Source organism: Rattus norvegicus, chromosome 3, assembly GCF_036323735.1.
Source record: "Rattus norvegicus strain BN/NHsdMcwi chromosome 3, GRCr8, whole genome shotgun sequence".
NCBI lineage: Eukaryota > Metazoa > Chordata > Mammalia > Rodentia > Muridae > Rattus > Rattus norvegicus.
Window position 1 is genome coordinate 150,090,984 of NC_086021.1, and position 19,208 is coordinate 150,110,191.

A 19,208-nucleotide genomic window follows, 5' to 3' on the forward strand; every position below is an offset into this window, starting at 1 on the left:
TCATAGAAGTGTGCAATATTATTAAATGACTATTTCTGAGATTCCCCTGCTTTATGGAATTTCTCATTTCACTTTAATCAATTTTAAATATTCTTTTAAATCTTTTTCAAGTTTCTAAATGAGATTTTGAAAAAAACTTATGAAAGTACTTTTTAAAATTCTTATTAATCTTAAAAGCACATCTATGTGTTTGAATATTTGATTTAATATTTGCATTTGAAAAAACTCTTAAATATGACATTGACCTTACAGATTTTGAAAGTCAGAATCTCTATATAAATTTAATTCCAGTTTCTGCTATTAGAAAAAAATGACTGAATCTGAGAATTGGGTGATAACCTATTTTACATTTTTAACATTCCTGAGTGATAATTTTTTTAGAATTAGGAAAAAAATGCAACTTCAATGTAGAAGAGCTCGGCCCATTTTCTAAGCTGATTTGTGGAACTTGCAGAAGGCTAATCAATCCTTTCCTTACCATACGCAATGCTTCCTAGCCTGTTTAGATGGGTATCACAGATGGTCATAAATAAAAGAGCTTCTAAACCAAACTGATGCATTTCTTGTAATTCTGGAGTTTGCAAAGTCCAAGACCAAGGAATTGGCTGAATCCCTGACTGCTGTTCTCCACCTTCCACTCACAAATAGACCCTTCGTGCTATGTCCTCCCATGGGAGGGAGGTGAGCTTTGTCTCTCGGTCCTCTTTGGTAAAGGCCCCTAATCTATCACCACGGCCAACTCCCCTAGCCATGCCTTTCCATCATGTCTTCTCTATATAGGTTAGAATTTTATCATATGAGTTTGGGGTGGGGATACAACATTAAGACCACAACAACTAGATATATGTTCTTCCTCTCCCTACAAAGGATAATTTCATATACATATTAAAATGTGTATTCCATGGGGCTGGAGAGATGGCTCAGTGGTTAAGAACACTGGCTCTTTCCAGAGGTCCCAAGTTCAATTCCCAGCAACCACATGGTAGCCCACAACCATCTGTAATGGAATCTGATGCCCTCTTCTGATGTGCATGAAGATGACATACTCATATACATAAAATAAATAGATGTTTTAAATGTGTCTTCCATTGTCCACCCAAGCAGAGAAGTTGCACTATCACTGAAAATTCTTAACTATCATATAATAGGGCCCATGATTTAAAATACATAGGATCCACCCCCGTGTAGCTAGTTTATGAGCTGGAAATTCAAGCAGTGTTTTAGTAGATTGACTTCTGTAAAAACAGTCTTCCGTAGCTCCCTGGGTATTTGTGACTGCTGTTGTGGGCACAGAGACTGCTTTATAAGTTTTACATCTGAGACAGAGTATACTTAATAATTGGTCATAGTAATATGAAATTTTTATTATCACATAAAATGTTCATTTGTGTCTATACACAGATATATTCAAATAACATATCTAAGTTCTATTTTCTTTCACATATTTCATACCTAACATCAGAATATGCCTTAGAATTTATAATGTGCTATGTTTACTGGTAGATTTAAATAACTTTGAAATTAATAATTGGTTGTATCATGGTGCCACTAAGATATACTCTATAGATTATGTAAGACTGTGTAGAGCTTGTAAACTCAGAGGTTGCTTCAGTAATTTTAAGTCAACTCCCTAAAGAAGTCAAAAGTATAATAAAATACATTTTATTTTACTTTATACAATGTATAAACAAAGAAGTATGGCTGTGTCTCAATACAGATTTACTTAGGGTCATTGAAATTAAAAATTTACATACTTTTTTAAAGTATCATAATATATCATTGTCTTGTTTTCAACCTTAAAAGTCATCCACAGCACAAGGTCATACCAAAATACGTGATGCTGTGTCCTGGCCCGTAGGCTGTAATTTGCTAACCCCTGACTTAGAAGAAGATAAACTGTAGCTTTTTATAGTAACTCAGGCTTATGGTCCTAGCACCAAGGAGGCTGAGGCAGGAGACTTGACAGTTCAGACCTATCTAAACTACAAAGGAAAAGCCTGTTTCAAAACAAAACAAAACAAAAAGTAGAAATAAACTCATTCTTAGCATCGCTTTTAAAAATTGTTACTTTGGCTTTGGGCCGCAGCATCACTGTTCAATCAAGGCTGGCCTGGAACTCACCCCATAGCCACTTCCTCTTTTCCCGGTTCCAGAGTGCCAGCTTTTCTGGCCTTACGCACCACACCTGGCTTATAAAGTCCTCAGTGAAAGCTGTTGACTGACCCATGTTGGACAGCAGAGGGAGGGGTCCTGCTAGAAAAAAACAATGAAAAATGGTTTCCTGTTGTAGCTTCCCCCACCCAACCACCATGAGCACACCAAGGAGACTAAGGACTGCTATGGGCGTTAAGGACATAGATGTGCTAGCTGAAAATGGCCTTCAGTTAGCCACTGCACTTGTTTTACAAGGACCATAGCACCAAAAGCATCCAGCGGTGCACAGTTGTAGAGGTCTATGAACATCTCACAATGCAGGTCTAGAAAAATGCTGGATTCCCTAGGTCAGACTCGTGTCAATCCTAACCTTCACTTTGTCCTCAAACTTTCATAATTGTGACTCATTCACTATTAAATGTGGTAAATAACGTGAGAAATAGAACACACTCAAACACAGGTATGCGCAGTAGACAGGTCAGGGTTATACAAACAGGTTAGAGTGTCATAACTAAGTTTTCAAATGCTTTCTGCCTACTTTATATAAATCATTCTATTATAATCTTATGAGCTCAAAACACATAATCTAATCAACTAAAAGACATAGCTGGGTATGGAGGTAACCCTGTAATCTTAGTCTTCAGAAGGAAGAGGCAGGGGGACTACAGGTTCCAGCCCAGCTAGGGTTCCATAGAACAAACTGAACTAAAAACCACCAACAAGCAAATAGACAAACTAATAGACATTTGAGGGTAATATTTGGTATAATATGTGGTTACTGTTCTGTATAAATTAACATACTTCAAATATACATGAATCTAGGATACTGTTAATGATGAAAGAAATGAAAATTGTATGAAATTGCTTGTTATAATATTTCCTATAAACTAGAAAACTAAAACACTTTCTTACGCTAACACAAAAATTTTTAACCAGTTTTTATTCTCAACATTAATGTGGAAAAAGGCATTTGAAGGCCTTCTCTTCAATCTTCTTTCCAGTATTAGCACTAACATTAAAAAACATATTTTAATGGGAGTTGGTTTTGCCGGTTTTGACATGCAAGAGATAACAGTTTCAGGAAATGTGTCTGTGTTCAATTTTGCTTCCAATTTCTGACTTTTAAACTTATTGTCAGGCTCGGAAAGAACTGAGAAGCATTGCCGAGGATTAAGCACTTGCCCTGGGGGTTGGAGGGCTGATTATTTGCAGTGAATTAAAGCTGCACACTCCGGTATATACTTGATTCATTGGTTATTAAATCAGAATCATATGGAAACTGCCCGGGTTTCTTACTTGTCTGTCAAATGTTGCTGGTGGCAGGCTGAAGAAACACACTTCTCATAATGACCGAAACTGATGTTTGAAGCTGTCCTCCAGTTTTGAGAAGCAGGGGTATATGGAAGACAGGGAGACAGGAAGGGAAGCAAACAAATAAACAAAATTTTATTTTAGTTTCTGTCTGACTTTCCTCTGTCGAAGCCTTAAAACTCAGTCAAAAGGCACAAACCCAGAGAAGAAGCAATTCATAGGAATTATGTGAGGTTTGATGGCTTTGGTTTTCTTCCCAGCTATATGTTGACAAGATCAGCTAGGGATATGTAGGGATCTTGAATTTTGTCCCTTTGGGCTATGTAAGAAAGGCACACTAGACTACAAGCTTCAGGAAGGCAAATATCTATTCCCTGTTGGGTCCATAGAGGTAGAACAGTATCCGCCATGTAGTTAGCCTTCAATAAACACTTGTAAAATGAGTGGAAGGCCTATTTCTCTATGGCTGCTCAGCTATTGATACGTGAGCAATGCCTTTGTTCAAGATCCTCCAGCGAGGGCGCAACATCCATCCTTCTTGATTTGCAGGAGTTCTTTATGACAGAATCTTGTGAGCCATGTTAGTTGTTCTATAATATATACCGTAAGATTAAAACTGGGCGCCTAGGGGCTGTCAAGAAGACGTTCCTGCAAAAGGGGCCTCGCACCAAGACTGATGACCTGAGTTTGCTTCCCGAGACCTACATAGCAGAAGGAGAGAAACAATTAGCACAAGTTGTCGATTTATGTCTACATGTATGGCAGAGTGTTCTTGCTGTATGTACACACACACACATACACACACACACACACACACACACACACAAACACACACACACATAAAATTGAATACACAATATTTTTTTAAGTAGACATGTACTGATTGAATATTTCAAAGGGCATTTGAGGGTGAGAATCACTTCATACAGAACAGAAGCTCTACACCCCTTCTTGTCCTTGTAAACTGTTTTGGGACCTTGGGAGGACCTTGCTTGTGATTAGATTTCCAAGATTCAATATCCGACTTTTGGGGGAATGTGGAATTCACTATGTGTGCAACTAGAATACTGGGCCCGTTGAAAACATTAAATTAGGTATTCCTTTAATCCTCTCTAGTTCGCCCTCCTTTCATGCCAATATTTCTGAGGTTTTCACGGGACAGGAAGCCTGCTTTATGTTTTCTTCTCTGCAGGACAGAGACCTCCATTTTCTCTCCTTTTGAAGCTTCATTCCACTTTCTTAGGCAGCACTTTAAGAAACTAGTCTTTGATGGTGGAAATATTTGTGCTTTAATCGTTACATTCTGAAATAATAAAGTGTATTGTCTTAAATATAAAAAATTCACTCGGTTAGCAATAGAAGAAGCTCCCTTTCCCACTTGAAAATGATTAAAGGTGGTGTTTGTTTGTGTGTTAGCAGATTCTGCAAAGGATGACAATACCACAAAAGAGAGTGAGGTGACCAATCATTCTGTGTGCGACCAAGAACTTCCCAATGGTAAGTTGTGTGACTTCTCTTTTAAGTTTTTTCCCTGCTAAGGAGTATTCACTATTAAAAGTCAGGTGTGGATTAGTCTAGCAGCGTAGAATTCTGATGCTATTTTCTTACAGTGGCATCTTGGTGCAATATTGTTGCTGTCCTCAATCTGTGTCACTCATTATTTTTGAACCTGACCAGTGTCATCTACATTGCTTATTGTTACCTGCCTGGATTCTATAAACAATAGTTTTGGAGCCATTGAAATGAATACAAAATAAAAATGAGAATAAATATGAGACATATGGAGAATAAGCCCAGGAGACTAAATCCATATCCATAGCCTTGGAACACCAAGAAGAGTAAACAGAGCCTACAGAAACAAAACAATCTGTAGAAACATAATAGACAGAAAAAATGTTTTCCGAAGGCAAGCCAGTGTCTATGCCCAGAATGAAGGAGTATGCATTATATTTATGTGCAAAGGTAATGAAAACGCAAATAAGAATAGACACCTCCGTAGCCTCGTGTAATTTCTGAAGATTGGTAGCTAAGAATGGCTTGTGAAGTATACAAGAGAGACGAAATCAGTACAGGCAATATCACCAGACTCATACTGGCCTTAGTCTGCTCCCAGCCCAACTTCCAGGAAAAACCAGAGCGGAGCTGTTTAGCTTCCCATTTCTGTACCTCATGAAGCTATTGTCAAGGAGTAGTTCTTTGGGAAAACAAAGATTTAGGAAAAATGCCGTCAAGGCCTGGCTTTGTAGAACTGAACCAAAGGCTTATTTATAGTTGTTTAGATCATACAATCTAAGTGCAGAAAGGGAAACAAAATTCAGACTGAGGAAGGCACAGTGGGAAGGTTCTGCATGGGGAAGTCCAAGTTAAACAAATGAAAAGTGTTAAAATAGTTGTTTTGTGAATTAGCATCAAACTAGTATAACCAATTATCTTTTTAACTTCAAAGGTATACAGTGTTTAAAAGTGACAAAGATTATTTCTACTCCTACAAATTGAAGTAAAAATAACTTGGGTCATTTCTCTCATTAGTTTCAACTTGCCAACCTAAACAAACAGCAAAAAAAATACATACACTCTATCAGTTGGTTATGTTTCATGTAATCCTGTTGTTATTACATGTGAGCTACATATATAATATAAACACATTCGATAGATAGATAGATAGATAGATAGATAGATAGATAGATAGATAGATAGACAGACAGTCAGACAGGCAGGCAGGCAGATTGACAGACGTAGAGTTCATATGTATACATACACCTATAAGTATAAGAAAGAAGCTGTTTAAAGTGTCAAAGAGTTAACAGGACAATAAAAATTTATCCAGCTAGGCCCAGGAGAAGGTGACTCTCTGGATAGTGAGGCCAAAGTTAAAACTGCCTTTTCTTAGGTAATTTACTGTTCCAGCAAAAAAAAAAAAAAAAAAAAAAAAAAAAAAAAAAAAAAAGATCTGAAGTCATGTTGCTAAAAAGACAGAGGGACTCTTACAGCCTCTTCAAGGGTTGTGAGTAGAAAGCCCAGCAATATATCCACTAGCAGGACAGTGAGCCAACTAGGACAGTGAGCCAACTAGGAAGCTGCTGTCTGAAGCTGCTGCTCATTCAAATTACCTCCATCCCCAAAGTAAATTAATACCAGCCCAACTTCCAGGTCTCCCAAGCATCTGAGAAAAACACACGTGGAGTAGCAACAAGAGCAAAGAAGGGGCCTTATCCACATCAAACAACTCTTATACACAATTACTGAGATACAATATCTAATATATGCATGGGAAAAATAAAAATAGAAAACCCTCAACCAAACAGATACAAGGAAGCAAGACAGCCAAGACACAGAAATGAGGGAAGTCAGCCTACAAGATTCAACACATTGCTGATAAGAACAAACTATACAACAATGACACTGAAGGCTGGAAAGAGGGCTAAGTGGTTAAAAGAACTGGCTGCTCTTTCAGAGGACCTGGGTCCATATTCCCAGCATCCATATGGTAGCTCACACTGTTTTTAACTTTAGTTCCAAGGGATCAGACATGGTGTCACATGGTGTCAGATAAACTGTGCAGGGCATACACCCTGTGCAGGACATTTTATGTGTGCAAGCAAAACACCAGAATACATAAAATAAAAAATAAAGAAAACATTTTTTAAAAAGATGCTGACACTTTACACTCATAAAGTAATAAAAGCAAGATTGGATTTTTTTAGCCGAGAATGGTTATTAAAAACAAAGATAAGTAAGTAAAAGCAAGCCAGAAGCAAAACATGTGCTAATTCAAATTAACTCAATGAACACATTCATGGTCTAACAGTATATTAGGTATGTGAAAGATAGTTTGTGAACCACAGGTTATATATGAGAAATCTATCCAAATTAAAAAATAGTGAAGAGAAAATAAGATCACAAACACTAAAGTATGGGGAAATTATTTAATACTTGTGCCAAAGTGTACCATGAATTGGAGTACAAATTCATCAGCACCATTATCTGAATGAATTACGTGAGCAACTTTGCATATTGATAAAAGATATTGTGGGCCAAATTTCATCAAAAGTTTTGAACTCCAAGCAGAACAAATGAAAGTAAATCCACAACTAGGCCCATCACAGTGAAACTGCTGAAATGGTCAAATGTCTTCAAATGGTATGTGCTTCAAGCAGAATAAATAGAACTAAATCTAGAGTGAGTCCAATCGCAACAAAACTGCTGAGTTCCAAAGGTGAAAAGACCATCTAAAAAGTAGAAACGTCTTAAAAGTAGTCATCAAGTAAACACTCTGACAATAGATGAGTTTCCAGGAGACACAGTGGAAATGCATAGAAAATAAAAGCAAATAATAGTCGGCAAGGAACTGGAAAACCCTATAGGAAAAGCATATTTCAAAAATATGCACTAATTAAGACTATTTTACAGGGGATTAAAAAGAGGTTCTGTTGAACCCCAGGTGTTCCACAGGGACTGATTCCAGGTAGAAAGTTCAGAGATATACGAAAAAAATAAAAGGAAGGTAAATTAAATATAAGCCTTGTTTAGTCTCTTGGAAGACAGGAGTAGTGTCTCCCTCTGTTAGTTTTTTTTCCTGATGTCATGGAGGGTAAAGGTGCTAAGGAGTAAGTTTCAGTGGCCCCTGAAAGTCAGAAAAGGAAGTGAGCCCTGTGTCGGATGACTGCCTGGAGGATTTCCAGGCCTTGACCCCGAGGGAAAGGATTCAGCAGAGGTTTCAATGGGCTTCTTGCATAGTGGACACAGAATTGAAAATCATAAATGCCAAAGTATGTGGAGTTTCTGGTCAGAGTCATGGGAGGACGGCACCTCTGCACATTGAGGTCAGTTGAGCATATATCAAGGGCAGTTGCCCAGGCTTAGATAAAAGAAGCTAAAGGATTTGATGATGTTGATTGAGCTTCAGTGATAAGGGTAGAGTTGGCCTGGAGGGAACATATCAGGGCTTCTAAACTGGATAGTTATAAGAATATGTAGCTTTTATGTGTGCTTTCGTTGTTACCTTGAGATATATATATATAACATATATATATAATATATATATATATATCTTTGGTTTTTTGAGGTTGTTGTTGTTCTCTTTGCTTTTCTATGCATTTGCTGCAATTTTAAAAAAATGATTAAATGAAGACGAGAGAAAGAAAGAAGGGAGACAGAGGAATTAATTGTTTAGTTTGCCTTTTGGTCATGTGGTACTCATAGCTTAGGTGATTCTAGAACACACAATGTAGCCTAAACTAGCCTCTGGCAATCCTCTCCCAGCCTTCCAATGTTGGCATTATAAGCACTGACCACCATGAATTATATAAATGGTGGACTACCATACAAAGATTACGGAAGAGTGCCCAAGATTGGCACATAAGGCTAACATATACAGGGGTAACACCCAAATTAAAAATTCTATGCAACGTTTCTAAGAATATAAATTACCTTTAAGAATATTCTTGAAAATCCATACTAATTGTGATGGTATTAGCTGTGGTGGTACAGACCTGTAGCCCTTTTACTGAGGAGACTGAGACCTGAAGATTACAAGTTCAGTGCTAGACTAGGCAACAGAACAAGCCTCTATCTCAAAATACATACACAAACCAAATTGTTCAATAGTCACAAATAGAATGAAGTCACCACAGAATTAAAAGAAGGCATCTTACTTTCTTGATTTTTTCCCCAAGCTCATTCTGAACACTAAAGTAAATTCAATAGTTTATATAATAATAAATGTAAGTAACATTGTAATGAATGCATACTGTATCAAACGAGGGGACCAAAAAATAAACAAGTAGGCATGCAGGTACCTACATATAACTAGGCTATTTTATCAAGTCTAAGGATCGAAATGATTTAGCTAAGTTTAATAAAATTGTTAAGGCTTAAAAGGATAGAGTCAGGAAAAGGAAAGGTACGTTTGGGAAATGAGCATACAACAAGAACGGGAAAATGGATTTGAAACCTATCTAGCCAAAAATCTCAAAGAAGAGTTCACTTTATACCAATAAAAATTTGTGTCCTTCATTAAATATAACAGTGATGGGTCTTAATGTGTCAGAGGGTGAGGCGAGGCAAGGAAAGCCACAACACAAATCAAAACCTATTGGAAATACAGCAGGGAATTCACAGATACAATATGGTCAGTGAGGATGGAACAAATAGACCAAGAATAACGTAGAATGTTTTTAGAATGTGATTAACAGTGTAGTCCTGCTACGGGAGATGACAGGCGGATCAATAAAACAGACCAACGATTCTAGAAGTAGGACCAAGTACACATGCAGGCTGGCACTTCAAAGACAGATGGCTCAGTAAGTGACCTTAAGACAACTACTTGGATATCTGACGGGGAGGGGGAACATGAACTGAATCTCAGCTTCAATCCTGTCACTGACATAAACTCCAGCAGGAGCAAAGATGAAATAAAGACGTGATATGAAGTATTAGAATAAAAGAAACAAAAGTTATTCAACACTAAAAGAATGAGTGATCAAAACATAAGAAAAGAGAGAGGATGCTTAACTGCATATTATTTAATGAAAGCGGGCAATCAGGAAAGATTGTTGGTCATATGGGTTGGGTCATACAACAATCAGGCAGAAGCCGCTGACTGTAAGATTAGTTGTTTCTAGGAGCTGCAGAGGTTTAGGGGTGCTGGAGGTGGGAGCAACAGTGACTAAGAAGAAGACAGAGAAACGCAAGGACACTTAAAATACCCTCAATGACATTGTGGTGGCATCTGTTACCATGCATGAAACCCACCTGGTTAAACATGTAGCACCCAGTGTGAGAAAGTACTGTGTTGAAACCAGTTAGCAAATAAAGCACTCAGGCTGGGAACGCAGACCCTTGGGGAGGCAAGGAGGCTTCCATCAGGAGTGGTGAGCATATGGCATAGTTCTATACCTTCTTTTAAATTTGCTTTGAACCTAAAGCATCTCTAAAATAGAACCTTAAAATACCTTCGGTTTTCACACACTTAATTTTGTGCGGATCATAAAATAAAGACATATTGGATGAATTTATAATGTGTGGATATATGCTCATGTCTGCATATATCAGAAATAAAGCTGAATTACTATGTCTGACTATATAAGTTTGATAAAATTGATGTGATATGTAAAACTCAAGCCAGGTTCTAAATGATATCTACTCGAAGCTTAGTCTCATCCCAATGATTAATATGTAATATTCTTTTTTTGTTTTTTGTTTTTTTCGGAGCTGAGGACTGAACCCAGGGCCTTGCGCTTGCTAGGCAAGCGCTCTACCACTGAGCTAAATCCCCAACCCCGTAATATTCTTAATTTAGAAAAAGTAGCTCACATATCAACAAGAAAAACAAAAAGTCAAGAATGACAAAATAGTAGCCCAAGAGGAAAATGAGTAAGATTCAACTAATCAGCTTTAGTTAATCTAAGATGTGAAAAATAGATGCCCTTATCTCTTTACATAAATAACATAAAATGGGAATATTGTTCCTTTTCTTTTTGAATAATTAAAAACCTATGAAATTGGTTGAAACAGTGTTTGAACAGACTCATTCACTATTAATGAAAGGCCATCAACTGGCCACCAATAATTTTGATATAACCTATTTAAAACACATAGAGATGTTATTCCTAAATTATTCATTACAATATGGCATTTAATAGTACAGACAATCTCTCTCTCTCTCTCTCTCTCTCTCTCTCTCTCTCTCTCTCTCTCTTTCTCTCTCTCCCTCTCCTTCTCTCCTGGCTTGACACGATAAAAAAAAAAAATAGTACAGACAAAAACATTTAAAACACCCCCAAAGATGAATCCATCACAACATAGAATGTTATATACCTTTAAACATACAGTTTTTGAAAAAGTGGATGATTTTAGAAAAATATGAAATAAGATCAGGAAATAAAGGATAAATTCATTTTGATCGCAAAGCTACGCATATGCACCTACACAGATAAAGCAGTGTATACATATGCACTGCATATTTGCTTATACTTGTACACACACACACACACACACACACACACACACACACACACGAGAAAGCTACCAATTCATAATTGTAAAAGTGGCCATTTCTGTCTTTGTAAAACTATATACAATTCTCAGTGCATACAGGTCTTTGATATCCATAGTGAAAGTGCAGTTGTTGTAACTCTACAGGAAAATTATTTTAAAGTGATTTACATTAGAAGAATCAGTTTTATCGGTCCTAGAGGAATACCAAGGATGTTTAGGAGATAATCAACTTCATGTTAATATAGTTTCATCTTTAGCTTTTAACCTGGAGCATTTGCACATGGCAAAGACTCAATGGTAAGTATTAGCAGGGATTTTCAAGTTGAACAAAAAGACACAATTTTGTTAAAACAAATGTCAAAAAATCAGTCTCTATTCCTAGAAAAATCTGAGCATCTAGTAACCTGCAAACCATCCGGCTGTATTGCTGCCTTTGTCCCCAAACAGTCCGTTTACACAGTGAGTTTTGGTTTAGCCCCTAGAACTGCTTCATTCCAGACCGATGTCTCCAGACCAATTTTTATGCAAATTAATCAAAGCTAAAGCATTAGCTTGAGCCCAACTTAATTACCAAGGCTTCAAGAAGCAGTAGTCACGTGATACATTTCTGAGGAAAAGCGAATGGAATTTTGGATTATCTGTTTCTAATGCCCCTCCCGTTACTATGGATGGTTGAGTTCGCTGTATGAAAACATATATACATAAAGTATGAAATCCTTTGTTTTCTTTTGTCTCCTGTGCCCGGAGGATTAGGTCAGAGGGCTGTGGGGATTCTACTATTGCTGAATATAAGGCAAACAAAGCTGGCCCCATGGGGCCAAGAAAGCAGCAAGAAACGCTGGGCCTGAGTGACTGAGAACACAGCAGTCGCTCTTCAACACAGGGGCCAGGTGCAACGTGCCGGAGCTCACACGTATTCTTGTCTTTAGAATGTCAGATCCTGGCGGGCTCTGGATTGAGCAAACGGGATCATTCTTAAATTTCAAAGCTGGAGACTTTATGTCACCTTCAATTTTCACACCACATTTCAGTGGAGAGAAATGAGAAAACAAAAAGAAAGTATAGCTTTCTGTTCAGGAAATGGCTGCCAAAATATACTATGCACTCAGGTGAAACTGCCCAAGAGTAGAGACAAATGGAGAGGGCAGGGGAGAAAAACATTCCCTCCGAAGGACTGGAATGACCTTTTAGCTTGTCAGTGAAGATCAGACCTTATAGTCAAGGCAACCCTGCTGTTCCCCGAGAGCTGCCCATCCTCCTGCTGCCCCTATTCCCACCCCCCTTCCACACTCAGACAGACCTAACCTTCTCAGCAGTGCCTGGCTCTATGGAACAGTGATCTTCCCAGTATTGAAGCCAGTGCAGCATGGAGACCCTCGGGAGACGTAGTGACTCTGCTCCAAGAACTCTCTACTCTTTCCACACCATTGTACAGAGATTCTGAGGCCGCATATAATGAGTTAAAGGGCCCAGAAAGGACCAAGTATGATGAGTAGGTTTGATGGGTCATGTCCTATGTCCACAGAGGTAGAGAACGCTGCTCCTACCCTTAGCAGGGAAGGATACCTGTTGACATCATTCACTAGATAGACTGGGTACCATCAGGACATCAGACAGGAGCCTAAAAGATTGTCTAATGCTACAGTCATTTCTCATCCATAAATGATGAACCTGGTACTCAGGGAGGTTGATGTCTAACATCCCGTTAAGCCTTATTCTAAAAACAACAGTTTTGAAACATTATGATCTTGAAACCCCAGGGAGTATAAGGTGCTTACTTTACTAACAGATGGAAGGAAAGTAAACTGTAGCCCCTGACAACTATGCGGACTGAGGAGTGATGTAACAGAGGGTCAGTTAGGTAGACAGTTATTGTTGGTGCTTTGTGCAAGGTGCAGGTATAGACAATGAGAATTAAGCTAAATCTTCTGTGTATGCACCATGCACAATCTAGTGAGAGAGGAAAACACACATACATGTATGAAACACATGTATGAAAGTGTGAAAGGAGCCTAACAGACAAGAAAGAAGTCCAGTGGGTGACAGCAAAACTCCTATTTCGAGATAAATATCTATTCTGGCACCAAATGTGAGTGATCACGACTCAGGAATACAGAATCAGCTAACCCCGTACTGGAATTTTTTTTGTCTCAATATCCTGTTCATTAAACCATATTCTTATCAATTATAGAGATATGGCCACAATGACAAAGACACGTTTTGTACTTTTTGATTTCCCAGAGTATTTACCTTTTAAAGTATATCCACTTAGTATAACCTCATTGTCTATGTTTTGGGTTTTCAAGATTTTATCTGTATTGCTTTTTAATTTGTGTGTGTGCTCACATATGTACATGTGTGTGTGTGTGTGTGTGTGTGTGTGCACTCATGAATGAGCACACAGGCATGCATGAGTGGGCAGGAGGGCTGTAGAAACCAGAAGAGGATGTCAAATAGTCTGGAGCTGGAGTTACAGGTGGTGTTGAGCTGAGGGTGCTGGGAACCGAACTCAGGTCCTCTCTAAGAGTGGTATGTACTCTCACCTGCTGAGCCATCGCTCCAGCCCCTACTTCCAATTTTTAAATCCTTCCTTTTTGTGACTGAGAATAGGTATCTAGATAAAGTGTTTACTAGAAGACAAATTGAAAAATAGACTCTTAACTTTCTGCATAATTCATGATTAAATCATTCCACTCGGCCATTCTGATGAGCATACCTCTAGATATTTATCTAGAGATCTAGAATTCAGAAACTTGTGGTTCCTTTTCTTAAAAAACAAAACCAAACAAAAAAACAAAAACAAAAACAAAAAAAAACAGAAAGTGAATGTTCCCTCTCTTTATTCCTTGGGGTCGATTTTATTTTTTTTCTTATAACCCTAATTTTGTGACTTTACATGTATTTAAATGCCACTTTCACTTTGACAGATGTTTCCAAAGTTAACAGTCAATATATTGTTTCCCTCTCAATTTTCTGCCATCTGAACAACATCTGAAAGTGACTTTAAAAAAAGAAGATGGAGCTCTGTTGAATGTCTTCCTAGAAAGAGCCTTTTCCACGTGAGATGCCTGAGTTCTTGCAACTATAAACATTCTGTGGACACCTATCCCTAGACCTCGCCTAACCCACACCACTGCCACGTAACCTACGGCAGAGGGAACGGCTGCTCTCTCTTTCATACGCAATAGTGATGCAGATGGAACTGGCCTGAAGACTTTTCTCTTGCTTACTACAACTTCCCAGATAATTTTATGACCGATGATAACGCTATATCCTCTAAAGAAGGCAGGGAACAAATACAGTTCTCATGCATTTCTGCCAGAGGTAAAAGGGGAACAGATTCCTTTTTTAATCAATTCATTAATTTGCTTGTTCACTTTACATCCCTATTGCTGCCCCCCATCCCTCACACAGTCCCTTCCCCCATCCGCCACCCCCCCATCCCCCATCTCCTTCTTCTCTAAGAGGGTAGAGCCCCTCATCCCCCAACCCTGACACATCATGCCTCTGCAGGGCTTGCCACATCCTCCTCCACCTAAGCCAGACAAGTCAGCACAGGTAGGGGAGCATATCCCACAGACAGGCAACATATTTAGAGGTAGCTCCTGTTCCTGATGTTGGGGAACCCACATGAAGACTAAGCTGCACATCTACTACATATCAACAGGGGGCCTAGGTCCAGCCTGTGTATGCTTGTTGGTTGGTGATTCAGTCTGGGAGTCCCCAAGGGTCCAGGTTAGTTGGCTCTGTTGGTCTTCCTATAGAGTTCCTATACTCTATGGGTTCACAATTCTTCCCAGAACTGTTTCATAAAAATAGCAGAGTATTAATAATGTCAGGGATCGGTTCTTACCCATAGAATGGGTCTCAAGTTGGCCCAGTCACTGGGCAAGAACCAATTCCCTCAGTCTGTTCCATTCCTGTCCCTGCATTTCTTGTAGACAGGATAAATTCTGGGTTGAAAGTTGTGGCTGTCTCTCTCACTCTAATGGTTTCTGCCTGGCTATAAGAAGTGGCCTTTTCAGGCTCCATTATTTCCATGCTGTGAGTCTTAGCTAAGGTTACCCTCATTGATTCCTGGAGAACCTCCTTCTCCCAGCTCTCTGGCAGGTCTGTGAGATGCCCCCCACCTCCACCAGCCGCAGATTTCCATTCATTCTCCTGGCCCTCTGGCCCTCTCTCTGGTCTCTCCCCACACCTGATCCTGAACCCTCCTCATTTCCCTCCCCACCCCCTCTGCCACCCAGTTCCCTCCCTCCATCTGCTTCCTATGACTATTTTATTTCTACTCCTAAGTGAGATTCAAACATCCTTATTTAGTTTCTCTGGATTGGTGGAATGGAGTGTAAGTATTCTCTGTTTAGTTTTGTATCCCATTTGGGGAGTAGTTATTTGAATTGCTGCTGTCTAATTTTCTTGGGTTTCTATAGAGGTCTGTTAGGTCTATTTGATTTATAATCTGTTAGTTTTATTATGATTCTGTTTAGTTTCTGTCTGGATGACCTGTTGCTTGGTGAGAGTAGGGTGTTGAAGACTCCCACTATTAATGAGTGAGGTTCAATGTGTGATTTAAGCTTTAGCAATGCTTTTTTACAACTGTGGGTACCATTGTGTTTGGGATATAGATGTTTAGAATTGAGATATCATCTTGATAGATTTTTCCCTTGATGAGTATAAAATATCCTTCCCTGTTTCTCTGGATTTATTTTCTTTGAAGTCCGTTTTGTTAGATATTAGAATGACTATTCCAGCTTGCTTCTTGGGTCTGTTTGCTTGGAAACCTTTTTTATTTTTTTTCCATACCTTTACTCTAAGGTAATGTCTATCTTTGTTGCTGAAATGTGTTTCTTATATGCAGCAGAATGTTTGGGTCCTGTTTTTGCATCCATTCTGTCAGCCTGTGTCTTTTTATTGGGGAATTGAGTTCATTGATGCTAGAGATATTAATGACCAGTGATTATTACTTCCTGTTATTTTGATTTTGGTGGTGTTAATGTGTGTGTGTGTGTGTGTGTGTGTGTGTGTGTGTGTGTGTGTGTGTGCGCGCATGCCCTCTGTGTCTTCTGTGTGCTTCCCTCGTTTTTGCTGATATGGAATTACTTATTTCTTGTGTCTTCTTGGATGTAGTCATCCTCCATGGTTTGTATTTTCCTTCTGGTATTTTCTGTGGCGCTGGATTTGTATAGAGATTTTTTTTTTTTTTGGTTCTTTTTTTCGGAGCTGGGGACCGAACCCAGGGCCTTGCGCTTCCTAGGCAAGCGCTCTACCACTGAGCTAAATCCCCAACCCCTAGAGATGTTTTAAAATTTGTATTTGTCTTGTAATATCTTTTTTCATCTATGGTAATTGAGAGTTTTGTTGGGCGTAGTCTAGGTTGTCATGTGTGGTTTTTATTAGTGGTTGCAAGATAACTGTCTATGCCCTTCTAGCTGTTAGAGTCTATGTTGAAAAGTCAGGTGTAATTCTGATAGTTCTGCTTTTGTGTGTTACCTGCCCTTTTCCCCTCACCACTATTAATCTTCTTTCTTTGTTCTATAGATCTTGTGTTTTGATTATTAGTAACAGGAGGATTTTTTTTTTACTTCTTCTCCAGTCTAATTGGTGTTCTATGTGCTTCTTGTATGTTTATAAGCATCTCTTTCTTTAGTTTGGGTAAGTTTTCTTCTATGATGTTTTGGGCCTTGGAGGCAGGTCTCTTCACCTGCTTCTATTCCTATTATTCTTAGGTTAGGTCTTTTCATGGTATCCCAGATTTCCTGGATGGTTTGGGTCATGAATTTTTTAGGTTTATCATTTTCTTTGACTGATGTATCAATTTCTTCTATTGTATCTTCTGCCCCTGAGATTCTGTCTTCTGTCTCCTGTGATTTGTTGGTGACGCTTGCATCTGTTGTTCCTGGTCTCTTCTCTAGGTTTTCCATCTCCAGGATTCCCTCAGGTTGTGTTTTGTTTATTGGTTCTACTTCTGCTTTCAGGTCTTGCACACTTTTATTTATTTCCTCTACCTGTTTGATGGTATTTTTCATGTATTCCTTTAAGTGAGTTACTCATTTCCTCTTTAAAGGCCTCTATCATCTTTATAAGATTGAATTTAAGATCATTTTCTTATGCTTTGGTTGTGTTAGGATATCCAGGGCTTGCTGTATAAGGGTAGCTGTGCTCTGAAATTGTCATATTGCCTTGGCTTTTCTTAATTGTGTTCTTTTGAAGACCTTTAGTCATCTGGATGACTTTGGTCCCTGGATGGTTCTGTTGTAGTAGGTATTGGGAGGTGGGATTATCCTGTATGGTCCTGATGTAGCAGGTCTGTGATGAGTATCCTTGGGTTGGACAGTTTCCGTTCTGCAGGTCATTATTGATCAGGATCTATAGGTCTGTATGACCCAGGAGTCAAAGATCCAAAGAAGGCAGAGAGGTGGTGGGGAATTGAATGTCTGCCTGGGCTATCAGGCTGCTCAGGGCAGCTGGGCATTACCCAGAGGACTTGTCAGTGGGCAAAGGAAATGGGTTCAGAAAGGGAATCTAATCTGTATGGTTCTATGTCAGCATTTCTGATGAAGATAGGCAAAGAGGTGGTGGGAGAATGGCAATCTGGTCATTAGGAAGGGGAAATTGGAACAGACATTTAGCACACTGTTTTATATGACCTAATACACCTAAGAAAGCAATTCCCAGTTATTTAGCTATTTCACTTTTGGGTGGTGTTTAAATGACATGAATACAGATTTCCACATAGGAACACACTGAAATATTTTGGTACTATTATTCAGAATAGTTCCAAACTGGAAATGACTCAATTTCAGATGGTATCATATCTTCAGACAGTAGCCTAAGGTATATCAGTCAATAAGAAGGGCATATATATATATATATATATATATATATATATATATATATATATATAGAGAGAGAGAGAGAGAGAGAGAGTATAATCTCACACACAAAATACTTGAAAGGTAAAATTTAAAATAAAGAGAGCATGTACTTTTGCTTACAGTAATTTGAAGAGACACGAACTAGACAAAGTCACCAGTGCTAGAATTTTTTTATCTGAGAGGAATTACACGTGATAGTCATGAGAAGATATGTAGAGTGTCATCGAGATCCATAATTATGATTTGTGTGTTTTGCTTTACGCGTTTACATTTTAAACTGTAAAATAAAGATATTTCCAAGAAAACCATAAAGAGAAAGTATCATTATGGTCAGACAGAGTTGGCGATGTGTTTAGGAGCCAGAATGACTGTCATGGCGCTTTCTTCAGAGGAGGGCTCAGTGAGCAGGGATAATGGATGTGAAGTGCTGTGGTAAAGTCTTCTGTCCCAGGGTGCACTCAAGTTCTGTAGGCCAGGGCTTCGTAAGCATTAGCATGTATATGTTCAAATGGAGATCTTGAAAAAATATGTAGGTCATAATTCTGTATGAGTAGAATGAAGCCTGAAAGCTTTTAAAAATCTTCTAGATAATTCCATTGTTGCTTGTCAATGGACCATAATTTGGGGATGAATAAGGAAGAGCAAGAGGACAGGTTTTGATCAAATCCACATTTTAAAGGTCCTCTTGGCCAGCAATTTAAAACTTAGATAATACAGGGGGGAAGAGAAAAAGAAAAGAAACAAAGTTCCAATCTTATGTACCCTGAGCCAGAAAAGAGAGTGGAGAAAGGAAAATGAGAAAAGAAACATTTTATGAAGCCATCCATAATCAGTGCATCACTGAACTTTGGGGACGATGGGACAAAGTCA

The 19,208-nt window shown here is 38.6% G+C and overlaps 1 protein-coding gene across 7 annotated transcripts in view; it reads left to right on the forward strand.

The window, feature by feature from the left end:
* The window catches only part of Macrod2 (mono-ADP ribosylhydrolase 2), a 2,017,257-nt gene that overhangs the window by 1,917,163 nt on the left and 80,886 nt on the right, over positions 1 to 19,208 (forward strand). For 4 of the 7 annotated variants that reach the window (XM_039106853.2, XM_039106857.2, XM_039106855.2 and 1 more), the window contains one exon: positions 4,882 to 4,962. In XM_039106853.2, the coding sequence (XP_038962781.1) occupies positions 4,882 to 4,962 (81 nt within the window). The remainder of the gene's footprint in view (positions 1 to 4,881; positions 4,963 to 19,208) is intronic. The other 3 variants (XM_039106858.2, XM_039106854.2, XM_039106856.2) reach the window with 1 other exon arrangement.